Source organism: Cryptomeria japonica, chromosome 5 (genome assembly GCF_030272615.1).
Source record: "Cryptomeria japonica chromosome 5, Sugi_1.0, whole genome shotgun sequence".
In the NCBI taxonomy this organism is placed as follows: Eukaryota; Viridiplantae; Streptophyta; class Pinopsida; order Cupressales; family Cupressaceae; genus Cryptomeria; species Cryptomeria japonica.
The window spans coordinates 652,805,638-652,825,866 of NC_081409.1; the positions used below are offsets into that span (position 1 = coordinate 652,805,638).

Sequence of the window (20,229 nt, forward strand, 5' to 3'; positions counted from 1 at the left end):
ATTTATTAAAAACACACATTTAACACAATTTTCCATGTTATTAGAGGAGATTTTAATTTCTTTAAAAGCAATATACACACATAATTGCTACATAAATAATTATAAGTTGATTTAAAAATTTACAATATGCAAAAAGTTGTAGATTTGCTTTGGAAGATAACCCCCAAAAATGGGTTGCTGAAATAGAAAAACATTTGGTGTAGGTTTTGTTTATACGAAGAAAACAAAAAAAATTGCATGATTGAAGTTTCTTTAAATAAAGTTTAGGAAGATTTACATCAAATTTTAAAAATATTAAATCACACAGTATACGACACGTTTGGCAAATCAAGTTTTTTTGGTCATGTGTGGGTATGGTATCTAACGTGTATCCATGTCGTATCGTATCTGTATTTGCATAAGATATGGGGATACACGTGCTTGGGGAGGGGCATAGGTGTATCTGGTTACTCTAGCTGTGGATTTATATATAAAGAAGAAAGTTTTTCGGCAATCATGGAAGTGAAGTGTATGAATCATTTGTGTGGTGCAAAAATGTTCTATCCTTTGTAGCAGAAGTATGGTAGATCAGATTTATCTCTAACAATGATGTGTGTGATGGTTTTGTGAACAAAAATGCAAAATCATACATACAAGTGATACAACAAAGTAGAGTAGAATTGGAACAGAGTTATGAAGGAGATTTTGTTGTTTATCGTCTTTTGGTGCTCCCTAATCGAAGAGATTGGTGTCTCTTGATGATTTGGTGCTCAATTGTGGGGATTGGTGTCTCTAGTAGGTTGGCCCCTACAAACTCTATTAGTGGGGATTAGTGTCTCCAATGGGTCAATGCTTGTAAATATTGTAAGATTATTTTATTATTTTTTTGAGGTTAAATTTGGAGACTATATCCAAGCAGTCCTTCACGATGGCTTTCTTAGAACGTGTTTCCATTTAAATCTGTTTTTCTCTCTTGTGTGGATGTTGAATGTTTACTGTTATTGCTGATATTATGGTTGTTAAATTTTAGATAAATAAAAGATTGTCTTATACTAATAAACCCCCCCCCCCCTGCAGCATACGTGTGTGCTCTTCAGTTTTTCCCCTTTAAAGCTATAAAAGAAGGTTGAGGGGTCTCATTTTCTCATATGCTGAAGTTTTTATATTGGAATGCTGCTGGATGGAACATGTGAGTTCTTCCAAAATCTTTTGAGGATGAAAACCCTCATTTGATTTCTAGTTTTGGATTTCAAAGATAATCCCTAGCTAGACAGCATGGTTTCATTCAAAAATCACCAACGCACAGAAATAAGTTTCCATTTTTTAGGGTTTCTAGCCATGAAGGCTTTTGATGTAATTTAGTTGCAGATTGAGTGTGGTTTTCAATCTTTTTGTTGAGTTGGTTGGAAAAGACTTATTGCTAGCTGTAGCTCTGTGAAGGAATGACAAAATAAAATGAATTGCCAAACTTTAGAGGATTTACTATAGCTAATAATTTCTTGAATACCTTTATTATGGGCCAACATTTTATATGGGAATTCTGTTGCTGAATGGCCCTCCGCATACATCCAATTACCATATCTGAATGTTTCTATGGGCACATACTGTTTGCAGGTTGAGGTAGCACTTTCTGGAATGGAGGTGAAAGCAGAGGATTCTAAAGATAATGTATCTGTCAAAGTCCTTCCTCCTTGGATGATCAAACAGGGAATGAATATTACTGATGAACAGCGTGGTGATGTGAAACATGAGTTAAAGTCAGACAGCGGCTCATCTTTTGCAGGTCCTACTTTAGACAGGAAGCCTGGAGATGACAAAGGAGCTGTTGATCAGAACATACAGGTATGCACTGCCGGAGGAGAACAATAATTACAGAATTGATTACTTGTCATATGCGTCCTTTTTATTGCTAATTATCTCAACTACTGATTTGTAACTATCTGATTTCACATTTTAGCTCCTTCATGGTTGCTTGGTCCCTGTAATGAGAATCCAGACGAGTTATATTGTGATATTTTACTGATTATTACAGGAAGAATACATTAAGGCTTATTATGCTGCAATCTTTAAGCAGCAGCAGCAATCAGAAGTAATGGCTGCTGCTACAACAGAAGCAGCTCCTTCTGAGCGTCGGGTTGGAATGAAAGCCAAACGTGAAGAGGAAGATGATGAAGTAGTTGAATGGGAAGATGCTCCAATAGCAGGTTTGCATTCCATAAATTCATTTTCTATCTGATAGATTTTGTATGTTGTAGACATTCACAACATTGAAAGCATATTTTTAAAACTGGTCTCAATAAAAATGCGGTAGTCCACAATTTTGGTTCAGATTGGAGACTTGGCAAAAACTTGACATGCTAATTTTTTTATAAATTAATAAAATAAGCTTAAACAACATTCAATATGCTGTTAAAAAGCATAAAAGATGAATTTAAAGAATGTATGGGCATATCTAAATATTTTCTATTAGTTTTAGACCAAAATTAAGTACAATGTGCTTGATCTTGATACAAAATTACAAATCCATAGAATATTTTACAAATTTCTGCCCCCTTCTCCCCTCCCCTTCCCCGTCAAGCTCTTTATTGGCTATGCCCTCGAGTTGGAAGCTAAAGATTTTTTCTTAGGAATAGAATCATTTTCAAGCATGTCATCATCCTTTCCAACTTTTCTTGATGCTTTTGTTTGTGCTAATCCTTTGTTGGTGCTGTTCCTTCCACTTCTTTCTCAAAACCAGTGATCTCCTTGGTAAACAGAGGAACACTATCGACATTCCAATCAAAATGAGGTTCATTATCATCCAATTTCCATAGATCATATATCTTCTTCCCTTGCATTGTTTAGATGCCAAGATAAGATTGTACTATACAAAAACAAGGTCATCAAGTACTTTTGGGTCAACCTATAGTTTTATTTCATGCAAATTGTCTCACATTGAGGACAATAGAGCTGGCACAAAATAAAGGTTGCTAGTTTCTAAAGTGTTTTTGCACCATAATCTTCCCACCACAAATTTGAAGAATTGCATCTTTTAAAAAGTTCTATTATCTACATTAGTGTTTTGTTGGGCATAAACTTTTGTGTTTAAAAATTTTATGCATAAAAGTGAAGAAAAGAGCTTAATCTTTGAACTCTTGTAAATTTATAACTCATCAAGAATTGCGTATAAGTGTTTTGTTGGGCATAATTTTTTTTTCACGTGTTGAGGCCATTCATAACCTTCTCACTGGTCTTGAATGAACCAGAGAAGAAAATTCTGGGTTCAAGCAATAGGGTGTTCCATTTGTGTGTTGGTGGAGCTGCTTGTTCCATCTCTACTCAATTATGATCTAAATGGGTTCATATATTCTTTTATTTTTTCTATAATAATGTAAAATGGTTTCTTGGCCTTGCCTATGGCCTCATATAGATAACCCATTGGTTTTTTTTTTGGCCATCCACTAAGCATGTAATACTGATCAAAGGTTTCGTCACCTAAAACAAAATTATAAATAGCATTTAGAATTAATAAGCATTTGAAGAATAACAAAAATTATAACTAAATGGTAAATGTAAGAATCAAAATCTATGATTGTGACACACATACGCCTTGAGGATCTTGTACACATTCTTGGCAAATACATAATCAAAAACTGTTTTTATGATTCTTTTCCTTGGGTTAGTGCTAACAAGTATAGACATTATGGAGGCTGCAATGCAATATCATTCTCAACATCGACTTCTACAAACACCTTGTCCAACTTATTTTAGTAAATCTACATTTCACTTCACAGGAGGCATCAATTGAATTCAAGTGAATTAACTAGCTGCCCAAAGCTCCTAAACAATTGATTAGTGTGTGATTCTGTTGTGACCTATTTCACACATCGCCCCATTGCGAATGGGGACCCCCAGTAGTTTGCTTTTTAGGTTTTTGTCTTAGCATTGCAATTTCGTAAGTCCATTTATTTGAGTGTCTGGAGTTAGAGTTTTTTGAAGTCATCTGTTAATTTTAGATCAGACTGTTAAATATAGATAGCAATAACAGAGAACCAAAACAATGAACATAAAGAACACCAAATTACCCTGGGAAAACCTCCCTCTTGGAGGTGAAAGACCCAACAATAATCTCAGATCTTATTATGCAATAATCAGTAGGTATCTTTACAAATCTGCTTCAACACTTGAAGCACTTAGAACAGCAGTATATGCACAGATGAATCCAAACTAGGGCACAACAGTACAATGTACTTATCTGCAATATGCTTCAATGCTGATCAAGAAAGACAGATCATAAACACCATTCGCTGATAATGGAGTAGTTTGCTGCCCCTGAATAGATTCGCTGTCCCTTGGAAGTAGTTTGCTGTCTCTAAAAAGTAGTTCGCTGCCTCTGAATGGATTTGCTGTCCCTTGGAAGTGGTTCGTTGTCTCTAAAAAGTAGTTCTCTGTCCTTGGGAGATGATTCGCTGACCTTAGGATATGATTCGCCGCTGATAAGGATGTAATTCGCTGATCACTGCTGGAGGAGATCGCTGTGTAAGTGAATGTATATTAACTATTAAGCATGATGGATGCTTTGTATATATATGTGTCTTAGCCTTCCAATACACCCTAGGTCGGCTTTCAAGGAGAGCAATTTAATTACAACATAATATTTAAAGTTTGGTGCCCAATATAGGGTCAGCCCCACACGTTACAAGTTACATTGATTTATTGCATATAAGGCGTGACTAAGGCCAACGGCCAATTAGTCACATACATATGCTAGGTCGGCCCTAGAAGGGATCCGACCTAGCTATCACATCAACATCATCCAGGTCAAATAGGGAAATCATACTTGGAATAGTGTGTGGACCTCATCGAAGTGCTCAGGATGTTCGGAGGACGAAAAACACAATTGCTTAGGTCAATTCTGACACCTTCCTATTTTTGTGGTATTCGGTTTTTGCTTTTTTGATTTTTGGCATTTTGGGACTAATCCGAGAAGCAACTTTTTCGCCTACAGTTTTGCTTTTTGTTTTCTGCTTTTTTCATCTTTTTTGAAAGTTGACCTAGGATTGGGTCGCTCAGGTCATGGCAATAGGGTTCCTATCTTCGAAATCAAAAATTTGTGTCTCCAAGTATAAAAAGAAAGGGAAAATCTCTAGATAGAGTATTGTTCTAGATGTTCCAGACAAACATGAATTATTGAACGAGAAAATTTATCCAAGTATTTATGGTGAAAATAGAGAAGATCATGTCTCTGGCTGATTTTGTGGGATTCGGTTTTTGCTTTTTTGCTTTTTGGCATTTTGGGACTAATTCGAGAAGCAACATTTTCGCCTACATTTTTGCTTTTTGTTTTTGCTTTTTTCAGCTTTTTTGCTTTTTCAGTTTTCCACAATTCAGTGGGATGAAACTGACTTTCGTATAGTTCAAATTGTTGTACCGAAAGTGGACAAGGCGAAGGAGGATATTACTCCTCAGGTGTATGAAATCACCACTATCGACTTAGGACCAACTACAAAAGGTCAAGAGGTTGAGGACCTAGACAATTTGGTCACTTCTATGAAGGCGAGATTGGAAAAGGAGATAGGAAAGAAAAGAGAATACAAGAAAGAAATTGAGTGCCTAAGGGAATATATTCAGCACTTGACCAAGCCTCTTAATCAAAGCGATACAATGGCTCCTCCACTTTTGAATTCTTCACAAGTTGCAATCAAAGATTTTGAAGAAGAAAAGATAACAGCTAGAGAGGCCAAGGAGTGGATCGCAAACAAAAGTGAGGAAGCAGCCATATTTGTGGGGAAAGATTAATGTTGGCATATGGACAAGCTTCCTTTTTGCTCTCTAGAATTGCGAATATGGCATAAGCATGGGACGACCTTCATGATGTCCTGGACAAAATTATCCCGTGCCTTAGGGTGTTGAAAGGATTTCCTAAACAGGAATTGATTGATGGAAAAGTAATCGCAGTAGGAGCTGCATATGATTTCAACACTTAGTATTGGGCATTGGTTGCACGAAGTGAAGTCCTAGAAAAAGTGAAAGCTGATAGTATCAAGGCTGAGGAGCAGATTAGAGAAATTCAAAACGGGATTTTCCTTGTAATTGCTGATCTACTTGAGAAGGAGACCATCTGAGAAAATGATATGCAGCTGGAAAGTCTAAAGCTCAAAACTCAGGAGATTTTCTTTGCCATCAGTGGACCAGTCCTAAAGCAGAATTTGACGAAGGCATCAAATTTCTTGTCCATTCGAGATACCTTCCAAAAACAGGAGTTGGAATGGGAGATTGCTTTTGCCGCATGCGCAGATGACTTGGACGGATTGGAATTCAAGGTCAACATGCTACCACATGTCACAATGGAGGAGGTCAGACCGATCGTGTCTAGGTTCATTGAACATACTGCCACTCGAGAGGATAAGGATGCACCTTCCTAGAAGATAGCTCCTCGCACCACTTGTCCTTCATGCATTTGTCCTTAATATTATTTTGGGAAAACCTAATTAGGGTTATGTTTTAATCTCAGCCGTTGTAATGTCCCCTACTAGGATTAGGCCTATTTTAACCATAATTAACCCATCTCAACAAGCTTATGACCTAAACTAAATTGATTCGGAGACAAAACTATCTAAACATGAATCCAATTGATGATATTCCGTAGTTTGATCAGTAATTTGTCCATCTATCCTACGTCAGTAAATTGTTCATCCGTATTACTATTTCTGTATATTTTATATATTTATATATTTTAATTTATTTTCAGATAGTATTATTATATATCTTTTACTGTAGAGCAGTTCTTATAATATATTATAATAATTATAATTATTATATTGTCTTCTATAATTATATTATTGTTAAGTTCTGCATAAGAATATTATCGTGCTTCATATATTAAGCATTCATATTATGCTCATCCCCCATGCATAACACCAAGAACAAGGATGTTACTGCGTGTAACTTAATAACTTTTCTGATCTGATCGATGGCGATCATTAGTGATGCAAACCCAACCTCCTCTTATAAATGCAGAGTATATATAATAATTTTCAATCTATTAAATGATTCCCAATCAGTGACTTTGAGTTTCCGCATAGCTTCGGAATGGGCTGCATTCAGGCTCTATAAGCCTGCCACTAAAATCGGGTTTGTAATCGCCTTCTTCTTTGATGTTTATTTTAGAAGTATTCCCTGATTATCCCCCCTAGCCGTCTATTATGACTGTAGAGACTTGGGCATGAGTGCTAGCGTTTTTTCCCGTTATCTGATCTCCGCCCCTGTACCTCTCCTATCCCGCATGATGCCAAATTGCTAAATATTATAGTAGCAAGTTATCGTGGCTATTGGTCACATCTCTTCTCAAGAGACGTGACTTACCTTTTGTGTTAATATTGTTCAATTCTCAATTCAATATGCAAGATATATTTCTATTATTTGATATGTATTATTACGTTCTTATTGTATATGTCTAACTATCTTCTTGCTTGTGGCAGATGAGAGGAGCATTTAATATTTTCTATGTCCTATCTCACGAATGCCATTTACTATAAGTATATGACAAACAAGGCACGGTCAAGCAATGCCTTGATCGGTCATGACCGATCAAGACATTACTTGATCGTGTCTTATTGTTAATACTAATAAACTGCATGTTACGTAAATGTCAATCGGTGTGGAGTATAACCAAAGATTATCGGTGTTTACCAAGTGCTACCACCCGATAGCATGACCGATCAAGGCATTGCTTGACCGTGTCTTATTGTTAATACTAATAAACTGCATGTTACGTAAATGTCAATCGGTGTGGAGTATAACCGAAGATTATCGGTGTTTACCAAGCGCTACCACCCGATAGTATATCGGTGGTTGTCAATGGTAACAGCCGATAGCTATCGGTGTGTTAGCCTTGACAACCGATAACTATCGGTGTAGACTAACACACCGATAACTATCGGTGACTAACATAATACTACTCGATATGCATTCGATATATACTATATGCACCCCGATATAATATGCAACTTGATCTAATGCAATCCGATAATATATTAATCGGAGTCATCATTATGTTAGATTGGATTTCATCTAGATACAAGATTCATTTAGATAGATGAACATGAGGAAGATGTATAGTATGATTTAATCAATAGTTTGATCATATACAAATATAGAATGACTATCAAGGATGATTCAATTGCTTGATGGTTTTATCATAGTTATTGATATGATAAATGATTGAATGATGGACTTCATTTATCTCTCATTCAATCATTTATCTTACCGAAGCTATTATGCATTAACACTCCCTCTTAGCTAGGTAATATGAATGTAGACAATATATTCAAGCATCATAATTTAATTGATAGTGATCATTTTAGTCATTCATGGGAATCACACCACTTAATCATTTGGTATGAAGTATCACCTATACACGTGATACTAGAGTTCATTATGTCAATCTTGCAATTGACAGGATATCACCTAATCATGTGATATTAGTATTGCCTACACGCAATACTTAAGCATAATCATATGAGAAAGATTAATTTCTCACCTTATCCTAGTTGTGATAAGTGCACTAACACTTTATAGTTTATACAAATGTTATATCACCTAATCACATGATATGAAGTATCAACTAGACACATGATACAAATGTCCATCACGTTAGTCTTGTGATGACAGGATATCACCTAAGCACGTGATATCAGTATTGCCTAAACATGCAATACTTAAGGATAATCATATGAGAAAGATTTAAATTCTCATCTTATCCAAGTTGTGGTATGTGCATTAACACTTCATATGAATGTTTTACCACAACACAATCATGGCTTCATTCATAATCCACCAGAGATCCACCATGATAACTGGTTTGGACATTATAAGATCGTTTGGTGCCAACAAAGATATTTAATCAAGTCCCAATCAGTTATACCCATACCGATCTAAATAATATTACTTTGCTTATTAATCATGCATATAAGGATTAAACGAATAATGTATAAAGCATGGTGATAGTAAATAATTGGTTTATCAAATATGTAAGGCTGATAGGCTATTTACATATTTGGTTTCAGTTAGTCGGCCTGTAGGATTACTATCGACACTATATATATTATCAACACTCCCTCTTAGCTAGGGAAGATAAAGTTACCATATCTATCATCTCATTTCTTATGATGGTCAGGATTCCTTATGAGGTTTCATAATTTTACTCTACATAGGATTATACCATTCAAATATGAAGTATCACCTAAACACGTGATACAAGGGGTTAGTCATATTGTAATGACATGATATCACCTAAGCACGTGATATCAGTATTGCCTACACACGCAATACTTAAGGATAATCATATGAAAATAATTAAATTTTCAACATATCCAAGTTGTGATAAGTGCACTAGCATTCTATTTCAAATTTAATATCACAACACAATCATGGCACATCCATGACATACCAGAGATCCTATCACGATAACTGGTTTGAACATCATAAGATCGTCACCTTATGATGTTCCCATACAAGTGTACAATATTTGAGAAGTCGTCACTTCTTGAATATGAACACAGGGGGTTACACCCATAGAAATCCTAACACGACAAATAAGTTTACACATTAAACATCTTATTGATATGCAAGTATAGGTTACAAAACAGATTACCTTTCTATCATACTGTTGACGTGTATTTTGTACACAATCATACACAAAATAAAATACCCAAAGGCATCTTATCCTCTCTTGAATAAAGTCTCTAACTGCTGAAGATATCGCAAGAAGGATCAGTTAGGATGACTCCAATGTTCTTTTTAGTAGGGTCTCTACGTGTGGATAAGCACCAGTGGTCGTTGTGATTGCTGTGTCATCAAGGGGCCTTACTTCGCCGAAGATTTTTCCTAAACTAAACAAACTTTCAAAAAATGCCAAAAGAGTAGGGTTCGTGAGAGGTCTAATCTAATCTAACCCTAAGAATGACTTAATGTGGACAAGGCTTGGTGAGATTCTACCAACTTCAATATTGCCATAAATTAACAACTCAATTGAAATTGATGCGATCTTCTAAGGTAATAAATGATTTTTCAATACATCAAAGATCAAGGACACTATCACGAAGGTACATATCCAAGATACAACAATGGTTGAAGGTTTAAGCGATTCAAATATCTCCAGTCGACCACGCAAGGCGTTCCTACAATCAGCAAGAAGCTAGTGGTTTGGAAAGCGAATCCTACCAAAGATCAAGTCCAACACTTTGTCCTTCGAATTAACACACTACTTTGATTGAGAATGATTCAAGAAAATGAACAACCATGAAGATAACCACGAGAATTGCAATAAAACACCATAACTTCAATATTTTATTGATCTCAAAGCCATCATGTACAACAATTGTTTGAAATTCTTCCCTCAAAGCTCAATCTTGCTACAAAAACAACTTGCTTCTAATCTCTCTAATTTCTCCTTAATCTCTAATTTTTCTAGTTCTAGTTCTAATTACAAAATGAAAAAAAATGAGGGTATATATAGCATCCTCAATTACAATGAACGGTCCAGATCGAAAGAAGATCAATGGCCAAGATTATGACACCTAAACCCTAATTAGGGTTTTATTACAAAAGTTCCCCTTTTATTGCACAACATTAAATGCATAGCCAATTATTAAATTTGGCACGAAAATCTAGGAGACATAAACCAATGACAATTAAGGTGCCATGTCATCTATAATAACCTCTCATCTAGAATCTTATTCCCTTTCCAATGCTCCTTTTTAGCATATGCAATGAATCTAGACACGATTCCTTCGATCTCAGCAATTGGAATCTCGGGAAGATTCTTCATTCTCTCTTCCAAGTGGATGACCTGATCAAATGCCTGGAGAAGAGCAGCGTCCCAACCAGGTTCAAGTTCCTTAGTCTTCTCAATCAGGAGCATGGTAGCAAACATTCGGTCCCGTTGCTCATCTGTGATAACATTAGCATCCTTGCAAAAGATGACTTTGACTTTATCCTCCAATTCCTGCAAATCCACATCTGTCTCAACTTCGATCCTCCTGCCAAGAATGGTACGCAGTACCTCAAATACTCTGTCTTGGATCGGGTGGATAACCTCCTCAACATGATTGCACCTAGTACTGATGTCCTCGAAGAGAACTTCCTTCATCTGGAGTAAGGTTGACCACTGAAGCAAACTATGAGGTCCTCCATCCATTATCTTTTCCTGTGCCAGGACCTTCCTTGATGTTTGTCTGATTACTTGCAAGACAGGAATGATAACATCTTTAGTATGAGCAAAAGCAGCTACAGTTATCATCAAGTTGTGGATGACCTCAAGAACCTGAATAGCTCGGTGAATGGTCCGCATCATCCTTGTTGCAAATTCAATAGCAACCGTATGGGATTTGTCAATCCATGAGCTCATAAGCTGAACCAAACTCTTGACTCTCTCTGCCTCACCAATTGATTGAAGGGGAAGTGCCTGTACGGGTGATCTTGCTGGATCCTGACGTCCCAAAGGTTGATTGAGATGGCTGAAGTATGTTCTCCATGCACCACTCTCTCTCTCAAGCTTTCTATTTTTCTCCATTTCTTCCCTAAGCTTATCTTTCAATGCCTCAAATGAATCGGTGGCATCATCTAGTGTCTGCTCGGCCATGAGTGGACCAAGCTCAAATGTCTCTACATCATATTCTTCTGCAAGGATCTCACCTTCATACTTGTCCACGGCCGGTGTAGCTATCTGCAATATTCTGGATCCAGTCTCATCTCTAATCATCTTGGACATCTTAGTAGCCTTCCTCTTCTCTGTCACTTCCTGGGAATGTCCAACAAGACTCTCCAAATCAATCACATTGTCCTCATCCTCGACCACAATTACCTTCGTTAATCTTTCCTTTAACCAATCTGGGATGGCAGATCTTGTTTCTTTAACCTGAATCTCCTTAAGCAATTCTTCTTTTCTGGGAGGAGATGTCACTTCGTTATCTTCCCTATCTTCATGCAACTCATTATCTTGGAGAGATCCTCCTGGTGACCTTTGAGATGCCTGTCCTTCTTTATCATTCTTCACCATTGATTCCATGGATTCCTCTATCTCAAATGTCCTCTTCTCCTGTCGAGAAGATGTGCCGGATGAACGATCTCGGTTGGCCTCTTGCTTCTTCTTGGAGGATTCCCTTTTCTCAGGTCTTTCTTTCCTCTTCGAGCCTCTAGGATGGAGATTGCCTTCACTTGCGCTTCGAAGGTTGCCTTCACTTGTATTTCTGGGATTAGGATTACCTTCGCTTACACTTGCCCCACCTTCAACTGGTCTCTCCTCCAAAGTGAAAGTCATAGCTATGCCCTGTTCTCTCAACTTTTGATGCTGCACATCAACCCATCTGTGAGTACAAGACAAGACTGGAGCCATCAAGGCATCTAGATCCACAACCTCGGGTTCATTCCAATCTAGCTTCACTGATTTGCTTTCTCGATCATAAGATGATTGAAGATGTCTGCCACTGTCCTGAGCTTGGTCGGCCACTCTGTAAATTTTGCATTTCTTGATGAAGTCCAAAGGTAATCTGGAATGCATTTTCCTTTTCACTTCAAGATCATCTAAGAGATTCATCATAAAATCTTCTATTTGAAACTCATGCTTATATTTCCTACCGACTGTCTCTTCTATATATCCATGTGGATCAAAGCTCTCTCTCGAGGCAAAGAATGAAAATGAATACAAAGCTAACTCCTTCTCTGCGTCATCCATGGCTAGAGCATTAGGACATACCTCAACTGAATTTCCTAATATGATAGGTACAGGAACTCCATTTCCATGTCTGTGTCTGAATGCCTTCGCATAAGCTGCCAACTGTCTAGTTACTTCAAGTAACACTATTCTGTCTGTCGGATATCTCGGCAACATGTATGGAGGTGAAGGACATCCATGAACTCTAATATAAGTAAATTTCGGAAATTGGATAAACCAAGCACCGTACCTCTTTACTAGCTCTTGTGCATCCTGTGATAGCCTATTGTGAATCCCGCCTTGCAACGTCCTGGTGATGTTCATCGTGAAGGTATCATTAACTAACTTGTAGTTACTTCCTGGTGGATGATGCAAGTGGACATAGGAATCACAAACTCTGACCTCACCGGGTCGTCTTCCAATCACTCCTCTGTGAGGTAGTCCTGCATATTCAAAGCTCCTGATTAAGGCATATATGACGTATGAACTCATGTGGAAAGACTTGGTAGCTTTCAGTCTCCTTAACTGTACGTCCAAGCAATGGCTAATCATTCTAGCCCAATGAATTGTTCCTTTTCCCTGAACTATCACTTGGATGAAGTAGAACATCCACTTCTCGAAATAGAAGGCTTGAGGGGCTCCTGTGACTCGGTTGAGTATTGTTATCAAATCTCTGTACTCCTCCTGGAAATCGATCCTATGTGGTGTGTTCGGGATCTTGCTCAGGCGAGGGCGACTCTTAAGTAACCAATTCTTGTTGATGGTGCTTAGGCAAGCATCTGGATCATCTTCGTACATGGACTTGGCTCCTTCTAAGCTTTTATAAATCATATCTTTATGTTCTGGTAAGTGAAAAGCTTCACTTATAGCCTCCTCTGAAAGATAAGCAAAAGTATCTCCTTCCTTGGACACGATCGTTCTGGATTGAGGATCATAATGGCGAGCACACTCGATCATCAACTCATGGCACTGGATTGCTGGAGGGAAACCGGCCGCCTTAATGATGCCACTTTCAATTATCCTCCTGGCGACAGGTGATGGCTTGCCAATATAAGGGACCTCTCGAAACTTCTTCGTACTGAAGTTGCCCAAGTTGGTATCTCCAATGTTGCTCCACTTAGACACGATCTTGGTCTCCAGTTCTTCGTTCTTTTGATCTTCTTTCATAAGAGCTGGACGACTGGTGGATGCTCCCGCCTTCGGGGTCGTCATCGTAACACCTACACAACATTTCATAATAAGTAATAGATTTTGCAATGTATAACTATATATTAGAGATTAAATTTAGGAAACTTCATGATAAGTCTTTGAGTTATCATTTCCTAAAAACGATTAAGCTAATGGAATTTCAAAATTTCAAAATTCAAAATTTAAACCCATGACGATCAAAATTCGAAATTAAGACAAGGGATCTTCGCCATACCCCTCTTGCGAGCTAACTCTAAAAATGCAAAATTAGGAAATTCGCTTAGGCAAAAATGAGGTTTGAAGATTTCAACGTGTTCTTCCTCAAGCGAACACCTTCCTTAGTAACTTCGCCACCTTTGGGGGGTCTTCAATGTCTTGTTGGCAAGTTCGCTCAACTCCAACCAAACTTCGCACTCCTTTTGATGATGTTCGCACCTTGTATCCTTGATGAAATTCGCACTCCTCTCTAATGATAATTTCGCACTTCCTTGTCTTCTCCAAATCGCATGCAAATGAAGGTTGAATGATGATTTGAAAATGAAATAATTTACCTCCCCTTTATAGGCGCTTGCCCTTTCAATTACCTCCAGGCCGACTTGGTAAAATAAGGTAATTAAAAACAAATTTTAAATAAAATTAAGGGCCGACTTTATAAAATAAAGCAAATAAAACCCAAGCGCCCCAATTTTTATTTAAAATAATAATTAATTCATTTAATGCCTTCGTTTTTAATTAATTGGATTTTTTAAAGGCAACAAATAATTAATAAATGTTCATGCACAATTTTAAATGCCAATTTTAATTAAATATTTCAATTTTCATCGATCTTAGCATTTAATATAATTTGAAAAATGTCATTAGCGCCAAAATTTGGGAGATGAAAAATACAAACCATATCGCTCTGGTCCCTGGGAGAGGGACAGGAGCGAATTAGCATTTTAGCCTTGATTCTCTCGCCTTTTACGTTCAAAACAACCTTCTCCACGTGGAAACTGGCATCTTCGTTGGGTACCTCGAGCTTGATCGACTCAACTTTGTGGATAAATGCCTCTTAAGGTCAATATCGCCCTGGTCCCTTGGTGAGGGACAGGAGCAAACTTTGTGTTTCTCCTTGATCCTTGTTTCTTCGATCGCCAATCTTCATCACGAGGCAAGTAACAACGTTATCCCTTCATAGCACGCATAATTTACTTGTCTTTTACAAGGCACATTTGATGTTTGAATGATTTTCGCCCTGGTCCCTTGGTGAGGGACAGGAGCGATCCTTGTGTTCTAGCCAAAACTCGTCATCTCTTAACCTTAACTTCTCGTTCATGACCTTTCAAATGACATATTTGATCTTGTGTACCCTTGCTTGACATGATCTTTTGGGACAAATGATAGATTTAGTGAATATCGCCCTGGTCCTTGACTGAAGGATAGGAGCGATATTGTCTCCTTGCTCAAGTTGATCACTTTTTGACGTTTGATTTCTCGCATATCACCTTCTCAAGAACACTTTTGCCCTTGTGCAACCTTGTACGTCCTTGCCTTGACGTGATTTTTGAAAGAACTGGCTAGTGTAGTGAATATCGCCCTGGTCCTTGCCTGAAGGACAGGAGCGATTTTTGATGTCTTGGGCTCATCCTTGTTCCTATCAACTCTTAATTGCCTTCACAATGTAAAACAATGTCCTTTGATCTTTTGTGAACGTATGAAACGAGATTGACATTCAAAACTTAAGCACACCTAGAGATTTCGCCCTGGTCCCTGACTGAGGGACAGCAGCGAACTTGGGCATATAGTGCAAATCCTTCATCTTTGGCGATCTTTGTAACTTCATTCTTTGTCGAGGCGTTTCAGACATCATTGCTTCCTTGTACCCTGACTTGGAGTGATTTAAAACTTGGAGGAAAAGCCACATAACTAATATTTCACCCTGGTCCCTGGCTGAGGGACAGGAGCGAATTTACACTTGTAGGCTCAATCGTGCTTTGCTAACTTCCAAATTTATCTTCAACGGACTCGTTGTGCCCCCTTTCACTTATCCTTGGCATGGTATTTGTTTCAACTTGGTGAGAAATTGGTCTAAGGAAGAAATCGCTCTGGTCCCTGACTGAGGGACAGGAGCGCCTAGGCAAATATGGGCCTCGCTTCGGTGTTTTACAATCTTCAAATTATCTTCAATGGGTTCGTTACACCCTCTTTACTTGCTTCAAACCTAACACTCACTTGATCTTCGCCCAAAACTTGTCTTATAAGAAAAATCGCTCTGGTCCCTTGGAGAGGGACGGGAGCTATCACTAAAATTCGCCCTGGTCCCTGGCAGAGGGACAGGAGCGATTTTGCTTCTAGGGCCAATTTTCCTCATTATGATACTTTCAAGTTATATTCAACTGATAAGATGTACTTCTTTCGTTTTCCTCAAATCGCGAAATCATTCAAATCTTTCAAGGACAAGGCAATTTTGGATTTCAAGCTCCGGTCCTTCAGTGAGGGACAGGAGCGATTTTGTCCTTCTGGCACATTTCCTTGTTTGCAAATTTCTTCAAATTATATTCAATGGACATAACATGCCCCCCTTTATATCTTCCAATCCAAAAATCGTCTTGATCCTGCAAGGATAGTGAAATTTTGAGAAACAAGCTCCGGTCCTTCAGTGAGGGACAGGAGCGATTTTTGTCCCTGAGGGCAAATGTTCAATTTTCGTTGCGAATGGCTAAGTCTGGACGTTCCATCATGTTGATTTCACCTTTCATCATGTCCTTAACACTTTAGCTTGATCAAAATGAAGTCAGAATGGTTCAGACAAGACATTTCGCCCTGGTCCCTGACTGAGGGACAGGAGCGATTTGTCCTAAAACTCCAAAAAATTCGCCATTTTCAAATCTCAAAATCCTCAAAGGTTTCAATTCGCGTTCAAACGCATCTCCTGGCGACCCTGCACAAGACAAATGAAACAAATTAATAACCAGGATGCCTAAAATATCATTTTCGCCCTGGTCCCTGGCTGAGGGACAGGAGCGATTTTGCTTCCACAGGCCAAAATATCATGATTTTAGAGTTTTAAACACTTGACAAGGCAACAATAAGACCTTTCCAATGCCCGGAATCAATAATCAAAATTTTCAAAATTTGGTCAAAATCATTCAATCAGACAAAATTCATCATTTCATCATCAACACTTAGGCAAAATTTGGATTTACAGTCAAAATTCCGACTGAACCTAGACGAACCTACTCAACCTCTGACGAATTTACCCCATTTCAAAATTGCATCCTACGAGAGGAAGCTCAACAATCTCTTAAAATTGGACTGGATTCTGGCTTAAAATGATCAAAACGGAAACCCTAAGGCTTGACCCTAATCCAGATGACCCCAAAATCCTAAAAGCAGAGAGAGAAACAGGCAAAACCGAGCAAAAAGAGGGGGTCCCCATTTCAATGGGGCGATGTGTGAAATGGTCACAACACATACCCAAACCTTTTTTGAAGTGATCAACCTTCACTCTGGAAAGGGGTTTGGTTAGAATATCTGCAGTCTGGTCTCCTGTATTCACATACTCCAATTGGACCACACTTTTGTCTACCATATCTCGCACTTAATGGTATGGAATCTCAATATGCTTGGCTCTATCATGGAACACTAGATTCACTGAAAGTTTTATGCAGCTTTGATTGTCGCAATGGATAATAGTAGGTTTCATAGGATCACCAAACAATCCCACAAGTAACTTTCTAAGCCACACTACTTCTTGGGCAGCCATGGAGGCCGCAATGTATTCGGTCTTGGTGGAACTTTGCACTACAAAAGACTTCTTTCTGCTGATCCAGGATATCATGGCTGATCCTAAACTGAAGCAGCACCTAGAGGTGCTTTTCCTGTCAGTCACACTTCCAACCCAATCTGAATCTGTGAATCCGTGTAGATTAAGATCAACTTTCTCATACTTGAGACCAAGATTTAAGGTTCCTTGTAAATATCTCATAATGTGCTTTACTGCAACCAGGTGTATCTCCTTTGGCTCACACATAAGCTGACTCAAAGCAATCATTGCATAGCAGATATCTGGCCTTGTATTTATCAGGTACATAAGAGACCCAATCATCTACCTATACATGGTAGGATCTACCAGATCTTCTTGATGATGTGGCTCCATCTGAAGCCCAAGTTCTTGCATCAATCTCTTGACCTCCTCGTCCAAGGTTGCCTCTGATGGATTGTCAGACTCCCTCTGAATGTTAATTTCTCCTCCTCTTTTGAAAAAAATGTCTCCAACCACTCCCTCTGTCTCATAGCAGCAATTTCCAAGTTCTTCCTTCCTTGAATACAGTCTTTATTCAATCTTTCGTCACCCTTTTGCTCCTTGATCCGTACCAGAAGCATTTTAAAGAGAGATTAATAATAGTTCAAGGGATCAAGCTACTTGTAGAGAAATAGACCAATGCTGGAAGCATACATGATTCACTATTACCAATGTTATTGCATGAATTTATACCACACATAAAATTCATGATCATTAATCAAGGGTACAAACAAACAAATAAATACTTATCTCTTAATTGTTGGTATGAATTGTGCTAGCCTGTAGCTGTGATTCATCTTCACTGCCTTCAATGTTGCCATCCCATGCAACCAACCTTAGAATTTCCAAAAACAGAGGCTCCCCAACTTCTAGTGATTGCCTCAGTTCACATGCCTTGCTAGAATGAAACTTCATACTGTACAAATCTGTAATTTGTGTCCAAAGGCTCACACCAACTGTGGTCACAATCTCCTATGCTTAGCAAATGAGAATTGCCACTCAATCTTGAAGTGTCAAGCAATAAGAGGATCCCATGTCCCACAAACTCTGTCAATACACATGCCTTAATAAACCTATATTGTCACCCAACAACATAATGTAATATGGCTGCCAGAGTTAAGACATTCCATCGCTCAACAATAACATCTAAATATGATGCCAGTACTGGAAAACTCTAACAAGTACTCGTATAAATTGTTTTGCTTGCAAGACTTGACATTTTACGAATCTTCAATTGTTAAACGTCTTTGCAAATCTTTCACCCCTGAACCTGATATATATATTTCACTATGCTATGTATAGGAAACTCATACCAAAGCCGCAGTATATATTTGAACTGCTGTATACTTAATATCATCGATGTCCCATCTGGTCTTCTTTATGTCTTCGTCTATGGATTCAATTCAGATCTTAGAATCCTTACCTGATTTTACCAAGGGATAAATTTGCCTTCATATACTTATGTCATAACAGTAAGTCAGATTTCTCCTTTTTTTTAAATTTAAAATTTGGGTAGGCGATAATCTTAATCATTCTTATCGATTCATCATACATCGATAATTGTTTTCTATTTCACTACTGCTCCAAGACATTCCAAATACTCACGATTACTCCCTAGCAATCAGCGGTTTGGCAGCATCATAACCTTATATCGATTAACAGTAAAAGTGCCCATCTCTGAATTTATATTTATTGATACTCCTGTAATTGTTGTCTCTGAAGGTCGTGATCAATGTATTTCATAGTCGTTTTGCTTTAAAGCCGAACTGCAAATTTGTCCGATTAAAGTAATTGATTTATTATGTCGATATTCATGCTCATCCAATGCTTAATGATCAATCCAGACAATCAGATGCCTATTGTATCCAACCTTCCTGATGGTGAAGGATAATCGATATGCTGATTATGATCATATCTTGACAGCGTAGTTTATAATGTAATTTGGTCTTCCTCCACGTGAATAATAATCAATGTGCTTCTGTCTGTTCCTGCAACGTAAACGCATTTGTATTCCTATGAATCAGACTAGAAGGAAATCATGATTTTCCATTTGCCATATATCATCTCCAATGTCTTTTCACTGATGACCACCATTGAGTTCCGTAGCGATGGCCCTCACACCATTGTCATATTCTCGGTAGTCAACAGACATGCCTATGCATCCGCGGCGCAACAATTTCTAATAATATCATGATCATCAACCATTCCTTGATTGAGACCATAAATATGATCACAAGGATTTTAAACTGCAGACCAGCCCAGAACTGAACTTGTTCTGATGCAATGTTCAATATAGCGCTAGCCATTAGAAGAATTTTGATGTTGAATATATGCTTTGCTATAAATTTTCCATAAAATTGAACAGCCTCAGGTTCGATTCAAACTTGCTCTGATACCATGCTAATATTGTTCAATTCTCAATTCAATATGCAAGATATATTTCTATTATCTGATATGTATTATTATGTTCTTATTGTATATGTCTAACTATCTTCTTGCTTGTGGCAGATGAGAGGAGCATTTAATATTTTCTATGTCCTATCTCACGAATGCCACTTACTATAAGTATATGACAAACAAGGCA

At 37.9% G+C, this 20,229-nt stretch overlaps 1 protein-coding gene across 3 annotated transcripts in view; it reads left to right on the forward strand.

Moving 5' to 3' along the window:
• The window catches only part of LOC131037240 (uncharacterized), a 106,809-nt gene that overhangs the window by 71,292 nt on the left and 15,288 nt on the right, over positions 1–20,229 (forward strand). For all 3 annotated transcript variants that reach the window (XM_057969311.2, XM_057969310.2, XM_057969312.2), the window contains 2 exons: positions 1,594–1,821; positions 2,012–2,183. In XM_057969311.2, coding sequence (XP_057825294.2) covers positions 1,594–1,821; positions 2,012–2,183 — 400 coding nt within the window. The remainder of the gene's footprint in view (positions 1–1,593; positions 1,822–2,011; positions 2,184–20,229) is intronic.